At 51.2% G+C, this 20,386-nt stretch overlaps 1 protein-coding gene across 14 annotated transcripts in view; it reads left to right on the top strand.

The window, feature by feature from the left end:
* The window catches only part of ST3GAL3 (ST3 beta-galactoside alpha-2,3-sialyltransferase 3), a 1,226,061-nt gene that overhangs the window by 1,022,533 nt on the left and 183,142 nt on the right, over positions 1 to 20,386 (top strand). For all 14 annotated transcript variants that reach the window (XM_085602933.1, XM_085602932.1, XM_085602940.1 and 11 more), the window contains one exon: positions 14,248 to 14,434. In XM_085602933.1, coding sequence (XP_085459059.1) covers positions 14,248 to 14,434 — 187 coding nt within the window. The remainder of the gene's footprint in view (positions 1 to 14,247; positions 14,435 to 20,386) is intronic.

Genomic DNA, 20,386 nt, shown 5'->3' with positions numbered 1-20,386 from the left:
GAGAACCCCAAGATTTTAAAGTGGGTTTGAAATGCGTCGACCGTGGTTTCTTTCAGACAGTGATAAAAAATATCCACCCCTAACTGTTTTCAAAAGCAATTGTATTGATATGAATTGAGTGTGAGTGCTAATTAAGTGTGAAACAGTTTGAGGAGTTTTGTAAACAGTACACTGAGGCTTGCCCGAAACAGAAGGTTGAAAAGCTGTAAATAAGGTCTAGGCTTCTTTGTCTTGTGAATGTTTTGTTTTAAGTGTTCTGTATTTGTCTTTGATTATGCGTTGAATGTCATTTAATGTCATATGTTTGTAAATTGGTGATGTTATATTCTAAATTAAGGCTGTGGTGTTTGTAATGATTTAATTGTTTTTCTACATTTATGGTGTATGAAAAAAAGAAAGAAAAAGTTTTCGATAAATGAAATAAAGAATAATGAAACAGAGGTTTCTGGGTCACACTGAATGGTTTTTGTGCCCCTTTAAAATAAGAATGGAAAATAGATCAGTATTGGCAGGTTGGTGTGTTTTTTTTTTTTTTTTTTACTGCTTGCATGGCAGCAGCTACATTTGTTTTGGTCTTGAAGGGCCCGCTTGTGAAGGGGACTGTCGGAGTCTCATGTATGATGGTAGTGTGGTCTAGTTGTGAATCCAGCAGCAGTACTGGGTCAGCGATGATGGGGGTGTAGTGGATCTCTAGCAGAATGCGGCCATCTTGGTCGCGTCCAGGCTCCGCCTCCCTGGAATGCATTTTGATTACCAGTCTGCAAGTGGTGCATAAAAACATGGGATGAGCCTGCCAGGCAGCTATAAATTGTAGATGCAGAGCACTCCCAATGTATTCCTGAGGCTTTCGTGTACACCAGACTCTATGATGTGGGGGGCTGGAGGCAGAGGTCCCCTCTGAAACGTAGGCCAAAAACCTTGCCCTTTTTTGCCCTATTGTTGCCTGGAAATGTTACCCCTACAGGCTAACATTTAAATAGGGAAGTCTCTCCTTCCTTTGTGCCCTTGTTTTTGATTTGCCCTGCAGGAGACACTCAACTCCACTTCCTACTGAAAATGAAGACTAGTGTTGTACCACTTTGATTGTAATAAGAAGAAGCCAAGAACTGCCCAAAACCCAGTCCCAGAGCTGGATCATTTGAATACTCAATCTCTGCATGCAACTTGGTGGAAATATGGGGCAGAAACTACCAGCAGTAGGTCAAGATTTCTCTTCACCAGTATCTGTAGTCACTGTGAAAGAAACTTTCCTGTATTCCAGAGTTGGTGGTCACTAAATGCGATCTCCCCTTTACCATGTTCGGGACTAGGAACCTGGACTGCCTGCACGCTACCAGGAGAAGAGCTTTCTTAGGCCTGACTGGAGGGAAGCAGCTGTCCTGCTGCTGAGGAGGGCTGCTGGAGATGCCCTTGCATGAAACACATGCTGTCTAGAAAAGAACAGGGCAGCGAGGAGCCGAGACAGGAAGAGGTGGAAGTTGCACGCTGTCGCTTTGGGAAGTACCTTCACCACCAGCATGTGCGTAGGGGCTTTGAGGCCATTAGGCTCCTTCAGTGTAATCTAAGAATAGAGCACATGAGGTCCCTAGGTACTCAATGGACCAAAGTCCCATCTAATGGTGGCTGTGATGGCTTGGTGCTGGGAAGACCACAGCAGCAGTCGCTGTCATCTCAGAATGACAGAGAGGCATGGTGCTCAACGTGCCAGCGAGTGGCCGTGATTTCAGCCCTTGTTGGATTCGCTGACGAGTCGGGGTAGGCATTTCTCATTTGTGTGGTGGGTTTGTGACCTGGGCCTGAGATAGATGCCCCCATCCCTTACTGACACCAGCAGGCCCAGTCTGTACAGACTGCAAGAGACCGTGCAAAGACTGGACACTGCGTGGAGAGCTCTTGTGGGAGACTGAATGCTTCAGTCAACTTTCATTCTTTCAGGAGGGAGTGGACAGGGATCCCAAACGCAGAGTTTCATCCTTTTCATCTGCGAAGGCTCGTGTTTTGGGAACTGTACTCAAAAGAGCAGTTTAAGTAGCATCAACTGCCCGTGTCCGTTAAGGCAGGGGTCCCCAGCCTGTTCTGTAACAAGAGCTACTTATGTAAAATGAGAATTATCCTGAGCTACTAATATTATTGGTGTTGTCATTGAGACCACCATCAGACAGCATTATATTAGTCGCCACCCTAAGCACGATTACCAGCAGTGATCACCTCAGTGCATCAGGCACGATTACCAGCAGTGATCACCTCAGTGCATCAGGCACGATTACCAGCAGTGATCACCTCAGTGCATCAGGCAGGGTCGCCAGCAGTGATCACCTCGGTGCATCAGGCAGGGTCGCCAGCAGTGATCACCTCAGTGCATCAGGCAGGGTTGCCAGCAGTGATCACCTCAGTGCATCAGGCAGGGTCGCCAGCAGTGATCACCTCAGTGCATCAGGCAGGGTCGCCAGCAGTGATCACCTCACTGCATCAGGCAGGGCCGCCAGCAGTGATCACCTCAGTGCATCAGGCAGGGTCGCCAGCAGTGATCACCTCAGTGCATCAGGCAGGGTCTCCAGCAGTGATCAACTCAGTGCATCAGGCAGGGTTGCCAGCAGTGATCACCTCAGTGCATCAGGCAGGGTTGCCAGCAGTGATCACCTCAGTGCATCAGGCAGGGTTGCCAGCAGTGATCACCTCAGTGCATCAGGCAGGGTCGCCAGCAGTGATCACCTCAGTGCATCAGGCAGGGTCGCCAGCAGTGATCACCTCAGTGCATCTGGCAGGGTCGACAGCAGTGATCACCTCAGTGCTTCGGGCAGGGTCGCCAGCAGTGATCACCTCAGTGCATCGGGCAGGGTCGCCAGCAGTGATCACCTCAGTGCATCGGGCAGGGTCGCCAGCAGTGATCACCTCAGTGCATCGGGCAGGGTCGCCAGCAGTGATAACCTCAGTGCATCGGGCAGGGTCGCCAGCAGTGATCACCTCAGTGCATCGGGCAGGGTGGCCAGCAGTGATCACCTCAGTGCATCGGGCAGGGTTGCCAGCAGTGATCACCTCAGTGCATCAGGCAGGGTTGCCAGCAGTGATCACCTCAGTGCATCAGGCAGGGTTGCCAGCAGTGATCACTTCAGTGCATCAGGCAGGGTTGCCAGCAGTGATCACCTCAGTGCATCGGGCAGGGTTGCCAGCAGTGATCACCTCAGTGCATCGGGCAGGGTTGCCAGCAGTGATCACCTCAGTGCATCGGGCAGGGTTGCCAGCAGTGATCACCTCAGTGCATCGGGCAGGGTCGCCAGCAGTGAGCACCTCAGTGCATCGGGCAGGGTCGCCAGCAGTGATCACCTCAGTGCATCAGGCAGGGTCGCCAGCAGTGATCACCTCAGTGCATCGTGCAGGGTGGCCAGCAGTGATCACCTCAGTGCATCGGGCAGGGTTGACAGCAGTGATCACCTCAGTGCATCAGGCAGGGTTGCCAGCAGTGATCACCTCAGTGCATCAGGCAGGGTCGCCAGCAGTGCTCACCTCGGTGCATCAGGCAGGGTCGCCAGCAGTGCTCACCTCTCAGTGCATCAGGCAGGGTCGCCAGCAGTGCTCACCTCGGTGCATCAGGCAGGGTCGCCAGAAGTGATCACCTCGGTGCATCAGGCAGGGTCGCCAGCAGTGATCACCTCGGTGCATCAGGCAGGGTCGCCAGCAGTGATCACCTCGGTGCATCAGGCAGGGTCGCCAGCAGTGATCACCTCGGTGCATCAGGCAGGGTCGCCAGCAGTGATCACCTCGGCGCATCAGGCAGGGTCGCCAGCAGTGATCACCTCGGCGCATCAGGCAGGGTTGCCAGCAGTAATCACCTCAGTGCATCAGGCAGGGTTGCCAGCAGTGATCACCTCAGTGCATCAGGAAGGGTTGCCAGCAGTGATCACCTCAGTGCATCTGGCAGGGTTGCCAGCAGTGATCACCTCAGTGCATCTGGCAGGGTTGCCAGCAGTGATCACCTCAGTGCATCAGGCAGGGTTGCCAGCAGTGATCACCTCAGTGCATCAGGCAGGGTTGCCAGCAGTGATCACCTCAGTGCATCAGGCAGGGTTGCCAGCAGTGATCACCTCAGTGCATCAGGCAGGGTCGCCAGCAGTGATCACCTAAGTGCATCAGGCAGGGTCGCCAGCAGTGATCACCTCAGTGCATCAGGCAGGGTTGCCAGCAGTGGTCACCTCAGTTCAGTGCATCAGGCAGGGTTTCCAGCAGTGATCACCTCAGTGCTTCAGGCAGGGTCGCCAGCAGTGATCACCTCAGTGCTTCAGGCAGGGTCGCCAGCAGTGATCACCTCAGTGCATCAGGCAGGGTCGCTAGCAGTGATCACCTCAGTGCATCAGGCAGGGTCGCCAGCAGTGATCACCTCAGTGCATCAGGCAGGGTCGCCAGCAGTGATCACCTCAGTGCATCAGGCAGGGTTGACAGCAGTGATCACCTCAGTGCATCAGGCAGGGTTGACAGCAGTGATCACCTCAGTGCTTCAGGCAGGGTCGCCAGCAGTGATCACCTCAGTGCATCAGGCAGGGTCGCCAGCAGTGATCACCTCAGTGCATCAGGCAGGGTCGCCAGCAGTGATCACCTCAGTGAATCAGGCAGGGTCGCCAGCAGTGATCACCTCAGTGCATCTGGCAGGGTCGCCAGCAGTGATCACCTCAGTGCATCAGGCAGGGTCGCCAGCAGTGATCACCTCAGTGCATCAGGCAGGGTCGCCAGCAGTGATCACCTAAGTGCATCAGGCAGGGTTTCCAGCAGTGATCACCTCAGTGCTTCAGGCAGGGTCGCCAGCAGTGATCACCTCAGTGCTTCAGGCAGGGTTGGCAGCAGTGATCACCTCAGTGCATCAGGCAGGGTTGACAGCAGTGATCACCTCAGTGCTTCAGGCAGGGTCGCCAGCAGTGATCACCTCAGTGCATCAGGCAGGGTCGCCAGCAGTGATCACCTCAGTGCATCAGGCAGGGTCGCCAGCAGTGATCACCTCAGTGAATCAGGCAGGGTCGCCAGCAGTGATCACCTCAGTGCATCAGGCAGGGTCGCCAGCAGTGATCACCTCAGTGCATCTGGCAGGGTCGCCAGCAGTGATCACCTCAGTGCATCAGGCAGGGTCGCCACCAGTGATCACCTCAGTGCATCAGGCAGGGTCGCCAGCAGTGATCACCTAAGTGCATCAGGCAGGGTCGCCAGCAGTGATCACCTCAGTGCATCAGGCAGGGTTGCCAGCAGTGATCACCTCAGTTCAGTGCATCAGGCAGGGTTTCCAGCAGTGATCACCTCAGTGCATCAGGCAGGGTCGCCAGCAGTGATCACCTCAGTGCATCAGGCAGGGTCGCCAGCAGTGATCACCTCAGTGCATCAGGCAAGGTTGCCAGCAGTGAGGTCCAAAAGGCTTTGTCCATTTAGAAGCCTTTGCATAGGTAGTACATAAAAGTCAGCGCCGCAAAGCTTTTGACACCAAGGTAGTAATATCTGTAATAAGTCTCCCCGAAACCGCATGATTTAGCACTCAAATATCCACTTTAAAGGTATTTTGGAAAAGCAACCATTTTTCTCTTAACATCATTGTATGAGTTCAGAAAATACACACATTTTTGTCTCAAATATACAATTCTCAATTTTAATATAAATATATTAATCAATCACATAACTTTATTCTGTATACAAAATACCATAAAAGTACAGATAAAATACATCAGAATTAAAAACCAGTTTAACAGTCTAAAAGTCTCCATAATACACATTCGATACATCAGAGAACGGGTGCCCCTCCCTCCAGCCAATTCCTTTATAGGTCCGTGAACACAGGGTGACTTCCCAGTCAGTCTATATTCTCCTAATTTCCCCTTGTTGCTCTAAGCCTGACCGCTACCCTTAAAAAATTTACAGTACAAAACAGAGTCAATGCGTCTGAGGACAATTTTAAAAATAACAAGGCCACTCTTGCATGTTTAAATCTGGCTTTCTTTAAAATTCTCTTTAAAAAAAGGCTCCCTGGCTTTGAATAAAAAGAACATAGTAAAACAAAGTGAAGGGTATCCTGTGGAGACCGTTGGTCGCAGCCAGATCTCTGTGGATGGTGTATATCCTGCCGGGTCAGCTAGTACGTGGTGCAAGAGATTTAACCTGAACCGTGTCATTAAGAATCTATCATGGGGATTATGAAAATAAGAGAGATAAGATTCAATGCCCATGGATGTTTTAGTTAAAAGATGTTCTCTTACTGATGGCTTGGTCAACTCCCTGTCTTCCCTGAGTGTTGTGACGTGCTTAAAGAACCTGTCCTTAACCAGAATCTTATCCTGCATGGATATTTTAGAGGGGTTAGTAAAGAGGTCTGCCCATCCTATTCCTTCAAGGGAGTCCTTAACGTACTTTAGCCATGGGATATTAAGCCCCTGATCACGAGCCAGGCAGTCTGCTATGACCTGCCTACTGAATGATGCTTCTGTGTTTGCCCAAATTTTGACCCAGCAGTTTAGGGGTTTAACTCCCGGCCTGTCCCTGATATAGTGAGCACCAAGTTTTTCATGGACGATATAGGATGGCGTGCTCTGTGGCACTTTGAGCAAACGCCGAAAGTACTTGTTTTCCTATTAATTCAGACAAGCAAAAGCTTCTCTTTTAGTAGGCTGGGCTGCACACAGAAGAGCTGCTCAAAGGTAGCTGCAGAGCTACCAGTAGCTCACAAGCTACTAGTTGAGAAGGCTGCGTTAAGGAATTACCCTATGCATTGTTTAGCATAGCATTGCTGTCAGATATTTTGTCTACCGTATTGTGTGGTTGAAGTAAAATACTCTCTCTCTTGAAAGCATTGACTGGACAATGCTTTATTAACTACTATAAATGCTTTACTGAGCTCTGATTTTTCTAACCCCCTCAACATCTCTGAGTACACCTTGGACTACACGACGTCACTATCCTGATGGTCAAGTGCTAAAGAGAGATGTGTTTGCTTTTGGGCTCAATAACATGGTTAACTCCCAGGGCGCCAGTGGTAAGAGGTTCTGATGGGCAGGATTTGGTTCCAGCAATCTTGCCCACCCTGGGACTCCAGAAAGAGTCCCACTGAGACCAAGAGAATCATGAGACATCACAGACCTTGGTCTCAAGTGACTTTTTGCTCCTTGCTGATGTTGCCTCTGTGGACCTGCTTGGTCAGAACGGTTACTCTGTATCGTGTAGCAGATCGCTGGAGCCGAAATGGCTGAGATGTCGTGATTGATTCTGACGCCAGTCCACCAGGGGGTTCATTTTACTAGCCCTCCTCCTCCATCATTTACAAGTTGCCCCCACATCCGATCATCAAGGCCCCCACATACTCGTGTGTGGAAAGTTGCTGTTTCCACCTCAGAGAGCTCCCCTGTTTTTTCAGATTTATAGCCCACATTGGCGGTACCTTCCACCATTGTGCGGCTGGGCCCTCTGATGAAGCTTGCCACCTCTGGGTGGGAGAGGACTTCCATCCTTGAATAAATATATCTTTTTCAGGAGATTTCACACACGTTCTTGCTACTTTTAGACTACTTAGGCATCCCTAGTTAATTATGTTATCTGTGTGCCAGTCACTTTCATTCTTACTGCTAGGGATGGTTTTGTGAACTTTGAGGGATGATTTAGCGAAGACTGCTGGTGACCTTAGGCTAGGACAGAATAACACTTCTGAGAGGAGTGTCATAGGTGGGCACTTAATGCTGTTTAGTGTTTGTTCAAGTATGTTTGAATTAAGGATTGCAGTAGGCGCCTCCGTAGGCTTATCGTTGATGTCAAAGAATAGAAACGCTTTATCTGACCAGGAGGAAGGGAAGTAGCTGGTGATATGGAGTTCTTTGATCAGTGAGAATGGGACCTCCGAGCTCTAGCCTATAGGATGCCTTGCTTTGTTCATCATTTGAGCTCGGCCGAGGCAGTCCATTTCATGGAGGTCTCCTTGAGCGGCTGCGTTAGGTTGGTCTTCAGCCCAAATACTCAGGTCACTCTGAGTAATGGAAGGGATGTGTTTCATTAGGTCTGAGAGGCCACCTTGAACGGTAGCAGGTTCTCATGAGGGTGGGGAATGGTGATGAATAGCTCACAGGAGAGGGGAGACTGGGATTGTGATGCATCTATCTACTAATTGTCATAAGCATCGCCTTGATGTCCCTCCATGCATTTCAGACCTGTTGACTAAGGGCTGCCTGTCTTACTCTGCCCCATCCCCTGTTCCAAGGTAGAAAAGGTCCATCACGGACCCAATAGGGGCAGGTGAACCAATATCTCTACGAGAGCGTTGAGTTTGAGGGATCATCCGTACACGTTCTTCAAGGCAGGTCTTGCATTAAGAGAGCTCCTGCAGGAACGCAGATGGAGGAGGCTCATAGAAGGTGGTCCCCTGTGTTTACCAGGGCGAGCTGGATCACTTGAGGCTGAGGTGTCATGGCCGTGGACCTTGGTGGTCTCCCGGCATGATAAAGGACTAGCATTATTCAGGGACAGTGGGAAGTATCTTCATCTCCAGGGGCCTAAGGAGCATAACGTGGGTTGAAGGGCTCCACAGAGGGTACCCTTTGGGAGCTCTCCAAATAAGGTGAGCTGCGGAGTGTGTTTCAGCTTGGTCAAGGCATGCTGCAGTGGCTGAAATGGTGGTGTACGGCATTCAGGCCGCAGTGATTCACTTAAATTCTGATCTTTCCATGTTTAAGGGTAAATATTATTTTGTGGAGGTGCAGCAGAGATAAGGGGTGGGAGGCCTGGAGCAGTATTCTAGGAGATATGTGAACACACTGCCAGGAGATATGTGAACACACTGCCAGGGAGGGTTAGGGACACGCTACTAGGAAATATGTGAACTCACTGCCAGGGAGGTTAGGGACACTGCTGTGAGGGATATGTGCTCAATTCCAGGGAGGGTTAAAGGGCACACTGCTAGGAGGGATATAAACACACTACCAGGGAGGGTTAGGGACACATTGCAATGCGAGATTTGGGTTAGGCCCATGTAGCGAAGAAGCTTGTTTCTAACATTGTCCTAACAACATTTCAGCCATGAACTTTTGCACATATTTGCGTGCACGACATTGTTGGATTAGTTTCCCTGAAACTAAACTTGTTTACAAATCTAGCTTCGCACAACATTATCACAATGAAGTAAATGGTTGGTGCATGCTGGAGGAACGCTCAGGATTTGAAGCATGCTGCCACTATGGTTTTCAAGCTCACAGCTCTCTTCTAGGGTAGGCTTTGGAGTACACTCAGGAATGGTATGAAACACACTGTACGAACATGAACACTGAGCAAAGCTTTCGATTACACCATAAGCAAGGAAGTGGAGCATATTTAATGACATAAAGCTCACTGGAACGGCATGGTGAGCAAAAAAACGATGGATTTAGGCCCAGATCTCTGTACTGGGGTGAATGTACGACATTGATCTGCATTCTGTCCATCAATTGTTTTTTTGCATTTGTCACCCCGAGTGGGAAGGGTGTGCCCAGACGTGGGTCCCGTGCTCTCCATGCCACTGGAATCAAGCTATCCTGGCTGAAGAGGGGTGAAACCCCGAAACCGGTCCTAGGATGCTTGTTTCTAGTCCAGGGAGGACCTGGCTTGGTAGTTCGGGCTGGACTGTACCCATGAGGCACAGGGTCAAGACTGATTTGCATATGGCTGGGTTCAAACTGGAACGGCATGGTGAGCAAAAAAACGATGGATTTAGGCCCAGATCTCTGTACTGGGGTGAATGTATGACATTGTTCTGCATTTTGTCCATCAATTGTTGTTTTTGCATTTGTCACCCCGAGTGGGAAGGGTGTGCCCAGACGTGGGTCCCGTGCTCTCCATGCCACTGGAATCAAGCTATCCTGGCTGAAGAGGGGTGAAACCCCGAAACCGGTCCTAGGATGCTTGTTTCCAGTCCAGGGAGGACCTGGCTTGGTAGTTCGGGCTGGACTGTACCCATGAGGCACAGGGTCAAGACTGATTTGCATATGGCTGGGTTCAAACTGGAACAGCATGGTGAGCAAAAAAACGATGGATTTAGGCCCAGATCTCTGTACTGGGGTGAATGTATGACATTGTTCTGCATTCTGTCCATCAATTGTTGTTTTTGCATTTGTCACCCCGAGTGGGAAGGGTGTGCCCAGACGTGGGTCCCGTGCTCTCCATGCCACTGGAATCAAGCTATCCTGGCTGAAGAGGGGTGAAACCCCTCCTAGGATGCTTGTTTCCAGTCCAGGGAGGACCTGGCTTGGTAGTTCGGGCTGGACTGTACCCATGAGGCACAGGGTCAAGACTGATTTGCATATGGCTGGGTTCAAACTGGAACGGCATGGTGAGCAAAACAACGATGGATTTAGGCCCAGATCTCTGTACTGGGGTGAATGTATGACATTGTTCTGCATTCTGTCCATCAATTGTTGTTTTTGCATAAAGCTCACTGTTAGCAAGTGCTCAGAACACACTGTCAGGGTATGGGTATGGAACACGATGTATGGGTATGGAACACGATGTATGGGTATGGAACACGATGTATGGGTATGGAACACGATGTATGGGTATGGAACACGATGTATGGGTATGGAACACGATGTATGGGTATGGAACACGGTGGCAGGGTATGGAACACGGTGGCAGGGTATGGAACACGGTGGCAGGGTATGGAACACGGTGGCAGGGTATGGAACACGGTGGCAGGGTATGGAACACGGTGGCAGGGTATGGAACACGGTGGCAGGGTATGGAACACGGTGGCAGGGTATGGAACACGGTGGCAGGGTATGGAACACGGTGGCAGGGTATGGAACACGCTGTCAGGGTATGGAACACGCTGTCAGGGTATGGAACACGCTGTCGGGGTATGGAACACGCTGTCGGGGTATGGAACACGCTGTCGGGGTATGGAACACGCTGTCAGGGTATGGAACACGCTGTCAGGGTATGGAACACGCTGTCAGGGTATGGAACACGCTGTCAGGGTATGGAACACGCTGTCAGGGTATGGAACACGCTGTCAGGGTATGGAACACGCTGTCAGGGTATGGAACACGCTGTCACGGTATGGAACACACGGTCATTGTATTGAACACGCTGTCCGTGTATGAAAAACACTGTCATATGAAACACGCTGGCATGGTATGGTACACGCTGTCAGGATATGGTACACGCTGTCAGGATATGGTACACGCTGTCAGGACAAGGAACACGCTGTCAGGATATGGAACACTCTGTCACGGGATAGAACACGCTGTCAGGGTATGGAACACGCTGTCAGGGTATGGAACACGCTGTCAGGGTATGGAACACGCTGTCACGGTATGTAACTGCCTGTCACGGTATGGAACACACGGTCATTGTATTGAACACGCTGTCCGTGTATGAAAAACACTGTCATATGAAACACGCTGGCATGATATGGTACACGCTGTCGGGATATGGTACACGCTGTCGGGATATGGTACACGCTGTCAGGATATGGTACACGCTGTCAGGACAAGGAACACGCTGTCAGGATATGGAACACTCTGTCAGGATATGGAACACTCTGTCACGGGATAGAACACACAGTCAGGGTATGGAACACGCTGTCAGGGTATGGAACACGCTGTCAGGGTATGGAACACGCTGTCAGGGTATGGAACACGCTGTCAGGGTATGGAACACGCTGTCAGGGTATGGAACACGCTGTCAGGGTATGGAACACGCTGTCAGGGTATGGAACACGCTGTCACGGTATGTAACTGCCTGTCACAGTATGGAACACACGGTCATTGTATTGAACACACTATCCGTGTATGAAAAACACTGTCATTATATGAAACACGCTGGCATGGTATGGTACACGCTGTCAGGATATGGTACACGCTGTCAGGATATGGTACACGCTGTCAGGATATGGTACACGCTGTCAGGATATGGTACACGCTGTCAGGATATGGTACATGCTGTCAGGATATGGAACACGCTGTCACGGGATAGAACACACAGTCAGGGTATGGAACACAGAGTCAGGGTATGGAACACGCTGTCACGGGATAGAACACACAGTCAGGGTATGGAACACAGAGTCAGGGTATGGAACACACAGTCAAGGTATGGAACACACTGTCATGGGATGGTACACAGTGTCATGGGATGGTACGCTCTGTCATAGTAATGGAACAGACTGTCAGGGTATGGAACAGACTGTCAAGGTATGGAACAGACTGTCAGGGTATGGAACAGACTGTCAGGGTATGGAACAGACTGTCAGGGTATGGAACACGCTGTGAGGGTATGGACTCACTGTCATTAAGGGCTTAAAAAGCCGAGCTGGGTATGGAGCTCAGGGTCAATAAAGGCTTGGAACACAGTGTCAGTAAGGGCTTGGAACTCACTGTCAATAAGGGATTAGACAATTCTGTTGGTGTAAGGAACTCCGTTTCAGTAAGGGATTGGAACTTGCTGTCAATAAAGGCGTGAAACATACTGTCATTATGGTATTGAAGCCCACTATCCATAAGGGTTTTGAGATGAGTGTCAGTAAGATCCTGGAGCTCATTGTCAGTAAGGGCTTGGAACTCTGTATCAGTAAAGGCTTGGTACACACTCAGTAAGGGTTTGGATGACACTGTCAGTAAGGGCCTGGTACACACTGTCAGTAAGGGTCTGGAACACAGTGAAATTAAGGGCTTGGTACACCCTGTCAGTAAGGGTGTGGTACACAGTGTCGGTAAGAATGTGGTGCACACATGGTCAGTATTGCCTTGGCACACATTGTCAGTAAGGCCTTGATACACACTGTTAGTAAGGCCTTGGTACACACTGTCAGTAAGGGTTTGGAGCACAGTGTCAGTAAGGGCTTGGTACACACTGTCAGTCAGGGTTTGGTACACAGTGTGAGGACTTGGCAAACAGTGTCATTAAGGATTTGGAACACAGTGTCCGTAAGGGAATGGTACACATTGTCAGTAAGGCCTTGGCACACATTGTCAGTAAGGCCTTGATACACACTGTTAGTAAGGCCTTGGTACACACTGTCAGTAAGGGTTTGGAGCACAGTGTCAGTAAGGGCTTGGTACACACTGTCAGCCAGGGTTTGGTACACAGTATGAGGGCTTGGCAAACAGTGTCATTAGGGTTTGGAACACAGTGTCAGTAAGGGCTTGGTACACACTGCCAATCAGGGTTTGGTACACAGTATCAGGGCTTGGTAAACAGTGTCAGTAAGGGTTTGGAACACGGTGTCAGTAAGGGCTTGGTACACACTGTCAGTCAGGGTTTGGTACACAGTATCAGGGCTTGGTAAACAGTGTCCGGGCTTGGTAAACAGTGTCAGTAAGGGCTTGGTACACACTGTCAGTCAGGGTTTGGTACACAGTGTCAGTAAGGGCTTGGTACACACTGTCAGTCAGGGTTTGGTACACAGTGTCAGGGCTCGGTAAACAATGTCAGTAAGGGCTTGGTACACACTGTCAGTCAGGGTTTGGTACACAGTGTCAGGGCTCGGTAAACAATGTCAGTAAGGGCTTGGTACACACTGTCAGTCAGGGTTTGGTACACAGTGTCAGTAAGGGCTTGGTACACACTGTCAGTCAGGGTTTGGTACACAGTGCCAGGGCTCGGTAAACAATGTCAGTAAGGGCTTGGTACAGGCTGTCAGTAAGGGTTTGGATCACATTGACAGTAGGGGATTGGTACACACTGTCAGTAAGGGTTTGAGACACACTTTCCAGTATTCGTTCTCTGTCAGCATGGGTTTGGAATTTCATATGTCACTAAGGTCCTGGAATACACTTTCAGTTGGCGTGTGGTGCTTCCTGAAGTGATCTGAAGACACGGCTTAAAAGACTTGCAGTGGCAGGAACCAGGACTCTCAGGATATCAAGCAGACTGTCAGTAAGGGTGTGGTAGTCACTGAAACAATATCAAACACACTGCTAAGAATGCTTTTAGTGCCAGAAAGGGGTACTGTCAGGATATCAAGCACACGGTATGGGTGTAGCGCCTACTGCCAGCTGCTAGAGACGCTTTGCAGGACACCCAGTAAGGATACGAAGCGGATGTTAGTAAGGTAAAACTGCATACTGTGGCATTCAGATTCATGTCAGGTGTTAGCCCTCTAGAGTGTTTGAAAGCTCCTTTGAGTCACCTCGTAGAAGGTGCCAGTCATGGGTGCCCTGCTCTCCTTAGTAGTGTGGTGGTGGTGGTGGTGGTGATGAGAGGAGCCTGAAAAGCTTCCATCTCATAGGACGATCATGCTAATGCCGATTCCCTGCTTCTTCCTTCCAGGTTGAACTCTGCTCCAGTGAAGGGCTACGAGAAGGATGTGGGAAGCAAGACCACCATGAGGATCACCTACCCCGAGGGAGCGATCCAGAAGCTGGAGCAATACGAGAAGGACTCCCTCTTTGTCATGGCCGGGTTCAAGTGGCAGGACTTCAAGTGGCTGAAGTACATCGTTTACAACGAGAAAGTGGTGAGCCCTTGAGATTGACTAATATAAGAAACCATGTTATGGTCAGACTGAAGGTATCTGCCGTCTTCTGAGGCCCTCAGGTGTACCACGGAGAGCTCTAGCACTGTCCAATCACATGACAGGACATCTGCCGTCCTCTAAGGCGTACCACGGAGAGCTCTAGCACTGTCCAATCACAGGACAGGACATCTTCCGTCTTCGGAGGCCCTCCGGTGTACCATGGAGAGCTCTAGCACTGTCCAATCACATGACAGGACATCTGCTGTCCTCTAAGGCTCTCAGGTGTACCACGGAGAGCTCCAGCACTGTCCAATCACATGACAGGACATCTTCCGTCTTCGGAGGCCCTCAGGTGTACCACGGAGAGCTCTAGCACTGTCCAATCACATGACAGGACATCTGCCGTCTTCGGAGGCCCTCAGGTGTACCACGGAGAGCTCTAGCACTGTCCAATCATGACAGCACATCTGCTGTCCTCTGAGGCCCTGAGGTGTACCATGGAGAGCTCTAGCACTGTCCAATCACATTACAGGACATCTGCTGTCCTCTAAGGCTCTCAGGTGTACCACGGAGAGCTCTAGCACTGTCCAATCACATGACAGGACATCTGCCGTCCTCTAAGGCGTACCACGGAGAGCTCTAGCACTGTCCAATCACATGACAGGACATCTGCCGTCCTCTAAGGCGTACCACGGAGAGCTCTAGCACTGTCCAATCACAGGACAGGACATCTGCCGTCCTCTAAGGCGTACCACGGAGAGCTCTAGCACTGTCCAATCAAATGACAGGACATCTGCCGTCTTCTGAGGCCCTCAGGTGTTCCACGTAGAGCTCTAGCACTGTCCAATCACATGACAGGACATCTTCCGTCTTCGGAGGCCCTCCGGTGTACCATGGAGAGCTCTAGCACTGTCCAATCACATGACAGGACATCTGCTGTCCTCTAAGGCTCTCAGGTGTACCACGGAGAGCTCTAGCACTGTCCAATCACATGACAGGACATCTGCCGTCTTCTGAGGCCCTCAGGTGTACCACGGAGAGCTCTTGCACTGTCCAATCACATGACAGGACATCTGCCGTCTTCTGAGGCCCTCAGGTGTACCACGGAGAGCTCTAGCACTGTCCAATCACATTACAGAACATCTGCTGTCCTCTAAGGCTCTCCGGTGTACCATGGAGAGCTCTAGCACTGTCCAATCACATGACCGGACATCTTCTGCCCTCTCAGGCTCTCAGGTGAACCATGGAGAGCTCTAGCACTGTCCAATCCCATGACAGGACATCTGCCGTCTTCTGAGGCCCTAAGGTGTACCATGGAGAGCTCTAGCACTGTCCAATCCCATGACAGGACATCTGCTGTCCTCCGAGGCTCTCGGGTGTACCATGGAGAGCTCTAGCACTGTCCAATCCCATGACAGGACATCTGCCGTCCTCCGGGGCTCTCGGGTGTACCATGGAGAGCTCTAGCACTGTCCAATCACGACAGGACATCTGCTGTCCTCTAAGGGTCTCCGGTGTACCATGGAGAGCTCTAGCACTGTCCAATCCCATGACAGGACATCTGCCGTCATCTGAGGCCCTCAGGTGTACCATGGAGAGCTCTAGCACTGTCCAATCCCGACAGGACATCTGCCGTCATCTGAGGCCCTCAGGTGTACCATGGAGAGCTCTAGCACTATCCAATCACGACAGGACATCTGCTGCTCTCAGAGGCGCTCAAGTGTCCCATGGAGAGATTTCCAACTGTCCAAGTACATGATCGGACATCTGCTGTCTGAGCAAATTATAGTACATCTGCTGTCCATCTCTGTCCCTCGAGTGTCCCCTGGGGAGACCTCTAACTGGCCAAGCACAATGGAATATCTGCTGCGTCTCTAAGCCCACTAGTGTCCCATGGGGTGATCTTTCCGCGTGGTGTGTTTTTATCACCTCGCGGCATGGCTTTCTTTCCTGCTGTCATCTATTCGTACCTTGACACTGATATGACTCATGGTGACAGGCAGTGTTGTCCAATGATGTGCTAGTGAAGTCCAATAAGTTGGCTGATATGGTAGGAATGGCTTGTAATTAGTGATATAGTAGTCCTATTTGATGATGGTGTAAAGTTGGCCTGTGATGTGCTAGCCATGTCCCGTGATGTGGTAGTCAAGGTCTGTGATGTGGTAATCTTGATCTGTGATGTGCTAGCCATTGCCCATGATGCCCTCTCCCAGTGACTTTTGTGGCAGCCATGGCCCATGTTATGGTAGTCTTGTTCTGTGATGTGGTTGTCATGGCACGTGTTGTGGTAGTTATGGCCAGTGATGATCTACTCTTGGTGTGTGCTGTCCTAGCCAAGGCCTGTGTTGTGGAAATCTCGTTCTGTTATGTGATAACCATGGCCTGTGTTGCTGTAGTCTTGGTCCATGTTGTGGTAGCTGTGGTCAGTGATGTGTTAACTGTGGTCCATGATGTGCTGGCCCTGATCCATGATGTGCCATCCCTGATTCATGATGTGCTAGCCATAGTACATGATGTGCTAGCCGTGGTTCGTGATGTGCTAGCCATGGCCCATGATGTGCTGCCTCTAGCCTGGGACGGAGTAGCTGTGGCCTGTGATATGGTAGCTATGGCCTATGAATGATGAGCTAGCATGGCCCGTGATGGGCTAGCCATGGCCCATATTTTGGCAGTCACGGCCCGTGTTGTGGTATCCACGGCCGTGATGTGGTTGGCCTTGTCAGAGTTCTGGTAATCTTGTCATGTATCCATGGTTTTGTTGTGGCTGCCATGGCCCGTTTTGTGGTAGCCACAGTCTGTGTTGTGGTAACCGTGGCCTGTGATGTAGTAATCTTATTATGTCTTGTTGTTGCCACGGCCCATGTTGTGGTAGCCATGATCCATGGTGTGGCAGTCAGCAACGTTCCGTGCAGGTAAGCCTGGTGGGGTGGTGGATCGGTGCGGGACGGGGGGGGATGTCGAAATATGACGGAATAGGATTAATTTATTTATTTTTCCCTATTCCGTCATCTGTCGACTCCCCCTGCCCCCTCTCACCTCACCGCACTTACCTGCACGGACTGTCGCTGGTGGTGGTCTTGCTCTGTGATGTGGGAGCCACAGTACGTCATGTGTTAGCCACGGACCGTGTTGTGGTAGCCACGGACCGTGTTGTGGTAGCCACGGACCGTGTTGTGGTAGCCACGGCCTGTTATGGTGGTTGTGGTCCGTCTTCTGGTGGTGCAGTAGTCTTGTGTCATGGTAGCTATGCAGTAGTCTCAGTTTGTGATAGCTGTGGTCCTTCTTGTGGTGGTGCAGTAGTCTTGTGTTTCGGTTGCCGTGGTCCGTTGCGGTCCTTCTTCTGGTGGTGCAGTAGTCTCGTCTGGTGGCATCCATGGTTCTTCTTGTGGTGGTGCAGTAGTCTCCTCTTGTGGATGCTCTGGTCCTTCTCATGGTGGTGCAGTAGTGTTGTCTTGTGGTTGCTGTGGTCCATCTCTTGGGGGTGCAGTAGTCTTGTCTTGTTGTTGCCGTGGTCCTTCTCCTGGTGGTGAAGTTTTTTCATGTTGTGCTTTACGTTGTCCGTTGTGGTCCTTCTTCTGGTGGTGTAGTAGTCTCCTTTTGTTTTAGCCGTGGTCCTTCTCCCGGTGGTGCGGTTGTCTCGTGCTGTAGATGCAGTGGTCCGCTGTGGTTCTTCTCCTGGTGTTGCACTAGTCTTGTGGTAGCATTGGTCCTTCTCCTGGTTGTGCGGTTGTCTTGTGCTGTAGATGCAGTGGTCCACTGTGATCCTTCTCCTGGTGGTGCAGTAGTCTCTCAGGTTGTTGTTGGCGTGGTCCTGCTCGTGGTGGTGCAGTAGTCTTGTGGTTGACTTGGTCCTTCTCCAGGTGTTGCACTAGTCTTGTGGTAGCCGTGGCCCTTCTCCCGGTGGTGTAGCAGTCTTCTTTTGTGGTAGCCGTGGTCCTTCTCCCAATGGTGCGGTTGTCTTTTTTTTTTTTTTTTTAAAGCTTTATTTAGTTTTGAAAAACATAACAATGTGAAAATATCGGCTGTGCAGACAGTTAAGAGCAAGTGCGGAGATACATTACATTCCCCCCTCGTATACAAAAAGCAGTTCGGCATCAGGGCAGCGGTCCATAGAAAACCCTCCATCTAGAGCCCACCATTCTCATCAGCCCGTGCCCACTAAAGGGAAAGGACGCAATCAGGACACACCAAGCATGGACAGCGGATATCACCATCTTCGGCCCAAATCCCCCAATGTAGCCCGCCCCGAGAGAGTGCAGCCCCCCAACCTCCAAAAGGGAGGACTACCAGAACTACCCTACTCCCGTGGGCACTATTCCGGAATTGGCACGCGGTTGGGAAGAGCTCGGGAGGGTAGCTATATAGGTCTTGTAGGGGCCCCAGATATCTTTGGGACGCGCCACTGTAGGGAGGAGACTGGCGTAGATCTCGCTATTTGTGCTGCAATAAGCCATAGACGTGAGCCATGTCCCGGCCGTGGGGGCCGTTCTACCGCCCCAATGTTTTGCCACCTCCCGCTTGGCGAGTAGCAGGCCCAGGGAGGCAAGCCTGCGGACAGTCTTTGGGAAATTTACTGTGTAGCCCAATAAAGCGACCTCCGGAGTGGGAACCAGCGTGAGCCCCAACATAGTGCCAAGGATCTCATGTATCTGCGTCCAGTATGATTGCAGTCTGGGGCATGTCCAGGACAGGTGCGCAAAGTCAGCGTGTGGCGCAGCGCATTTCCAGCATGTGTGTGGGCGCGCGGGGTCAATGGCGTGGAGCCTATCAGGGGTCATGTAGCAGCGGCGAAGAAATTTATAATGGAGGAGTTTATGTCGACTATTGAGTGATATCGCGCTAGTGACTTTGCAACAGGCGGTCCATTGGTCATCTGTAATCGGCCTACCCAAATCTTCCTCCCAAGCTGCTCTCAATCGGCCATCATCACATGGAACCAGCGCTGCGCAAGCCTTATAAAGCTTAGAAACCAAATGGGCGTCAGAGTCTTTATCAATGAGGAGCGTTAGGGGCTCGAAGGACTCGGGCTCGAGTGGGAATCCCGCAATGACCGAACGAGCAGCACAATAAAGCCGGCGCAGGACAAATCTGTCCATGAACGTGGCCTCACTGAAGCGCTCCTCCTCCGAGACAGAAAATATGTGGCCCCCAGGGTAGAGGTCTCCGATCTTAGTAAGATGAAACTTGGCCAAAGTGCGTTGCACCAGTGCCTCCCCCGTGCCAGGCAGCAACCCGGGGTTGGGAAGTGGAAGAGAAGAGGAGTAGAGGAGAGGCTGGTCTAGATAGCGAGTGAGGCGATGCCATGCCCAGCTGGTGGTGGACACCGTTTGAATGTCTACTGGGTCCCGGGGAACCCCCTTTGGCAACACAGCCGCCAAACGGCCCGGGAGAACGAAATCCGCCTCGGGACGCAGGAACGGAATACGAGCGTCAGGGTGGTACCAGGCATAGGCGTGCGCACACTGAGCAACCAGATAGTACAAATACAGATCCGGCACTCCGAGGCCGCCCCTATCATGAGGGAGCGTGAGGGTCTTCCAACCGATCCGGGGATGCTTCCCGCCCCATACCAGCCTAATCAGCTGGGATCGCAGCGTGGAGAAGAAGGCCCGGGTGAGAGGGACAGGGATATTATTGAAGAGATATAGAAACCTAGGGAGAACTATCATTTTTATGATTGCAATTCTGGCCGACATGGACAGCGGGAGCCTCAACCATCCCTCCACCTGTGCCTCCAGCCTATTTTAAGCGCGGCCATAGTTGAGGCGGATGAGTTCGTCCGTGTTTAGGTGGATCTGTATGCCCAGGTACCGAACCGTGTCAGAGCACCACTCCAACGGGAACTCGCACTGCCATGGGGAGGTGCTGCTGGTTAAGGGGAAAATTACAGACTTATGCCAGTTAATACCCAGCCCGGAGTGTGCGCCGAAACGAAGGATCTCCCGTATCAGG

The sequence above is a fragment of the Triturus cristatus genome, chromosome 4_2, assembly GCF_964204655.1.
Source record: "Triturus cristatus chromosome 4_2, aTriCri1.1, whole genome shotgun sequence".
Taxonomy (NCBI): Eukaryota; Metazoa; Chordata; class Amphibia; order Caudata; family Salamandridae; genus Triturus; species Triturus cristatus.
Note: the sequence above shows the minus strand (reverse complement) of the source record. Positions and strands in the feature narration are given on the sequence as shown.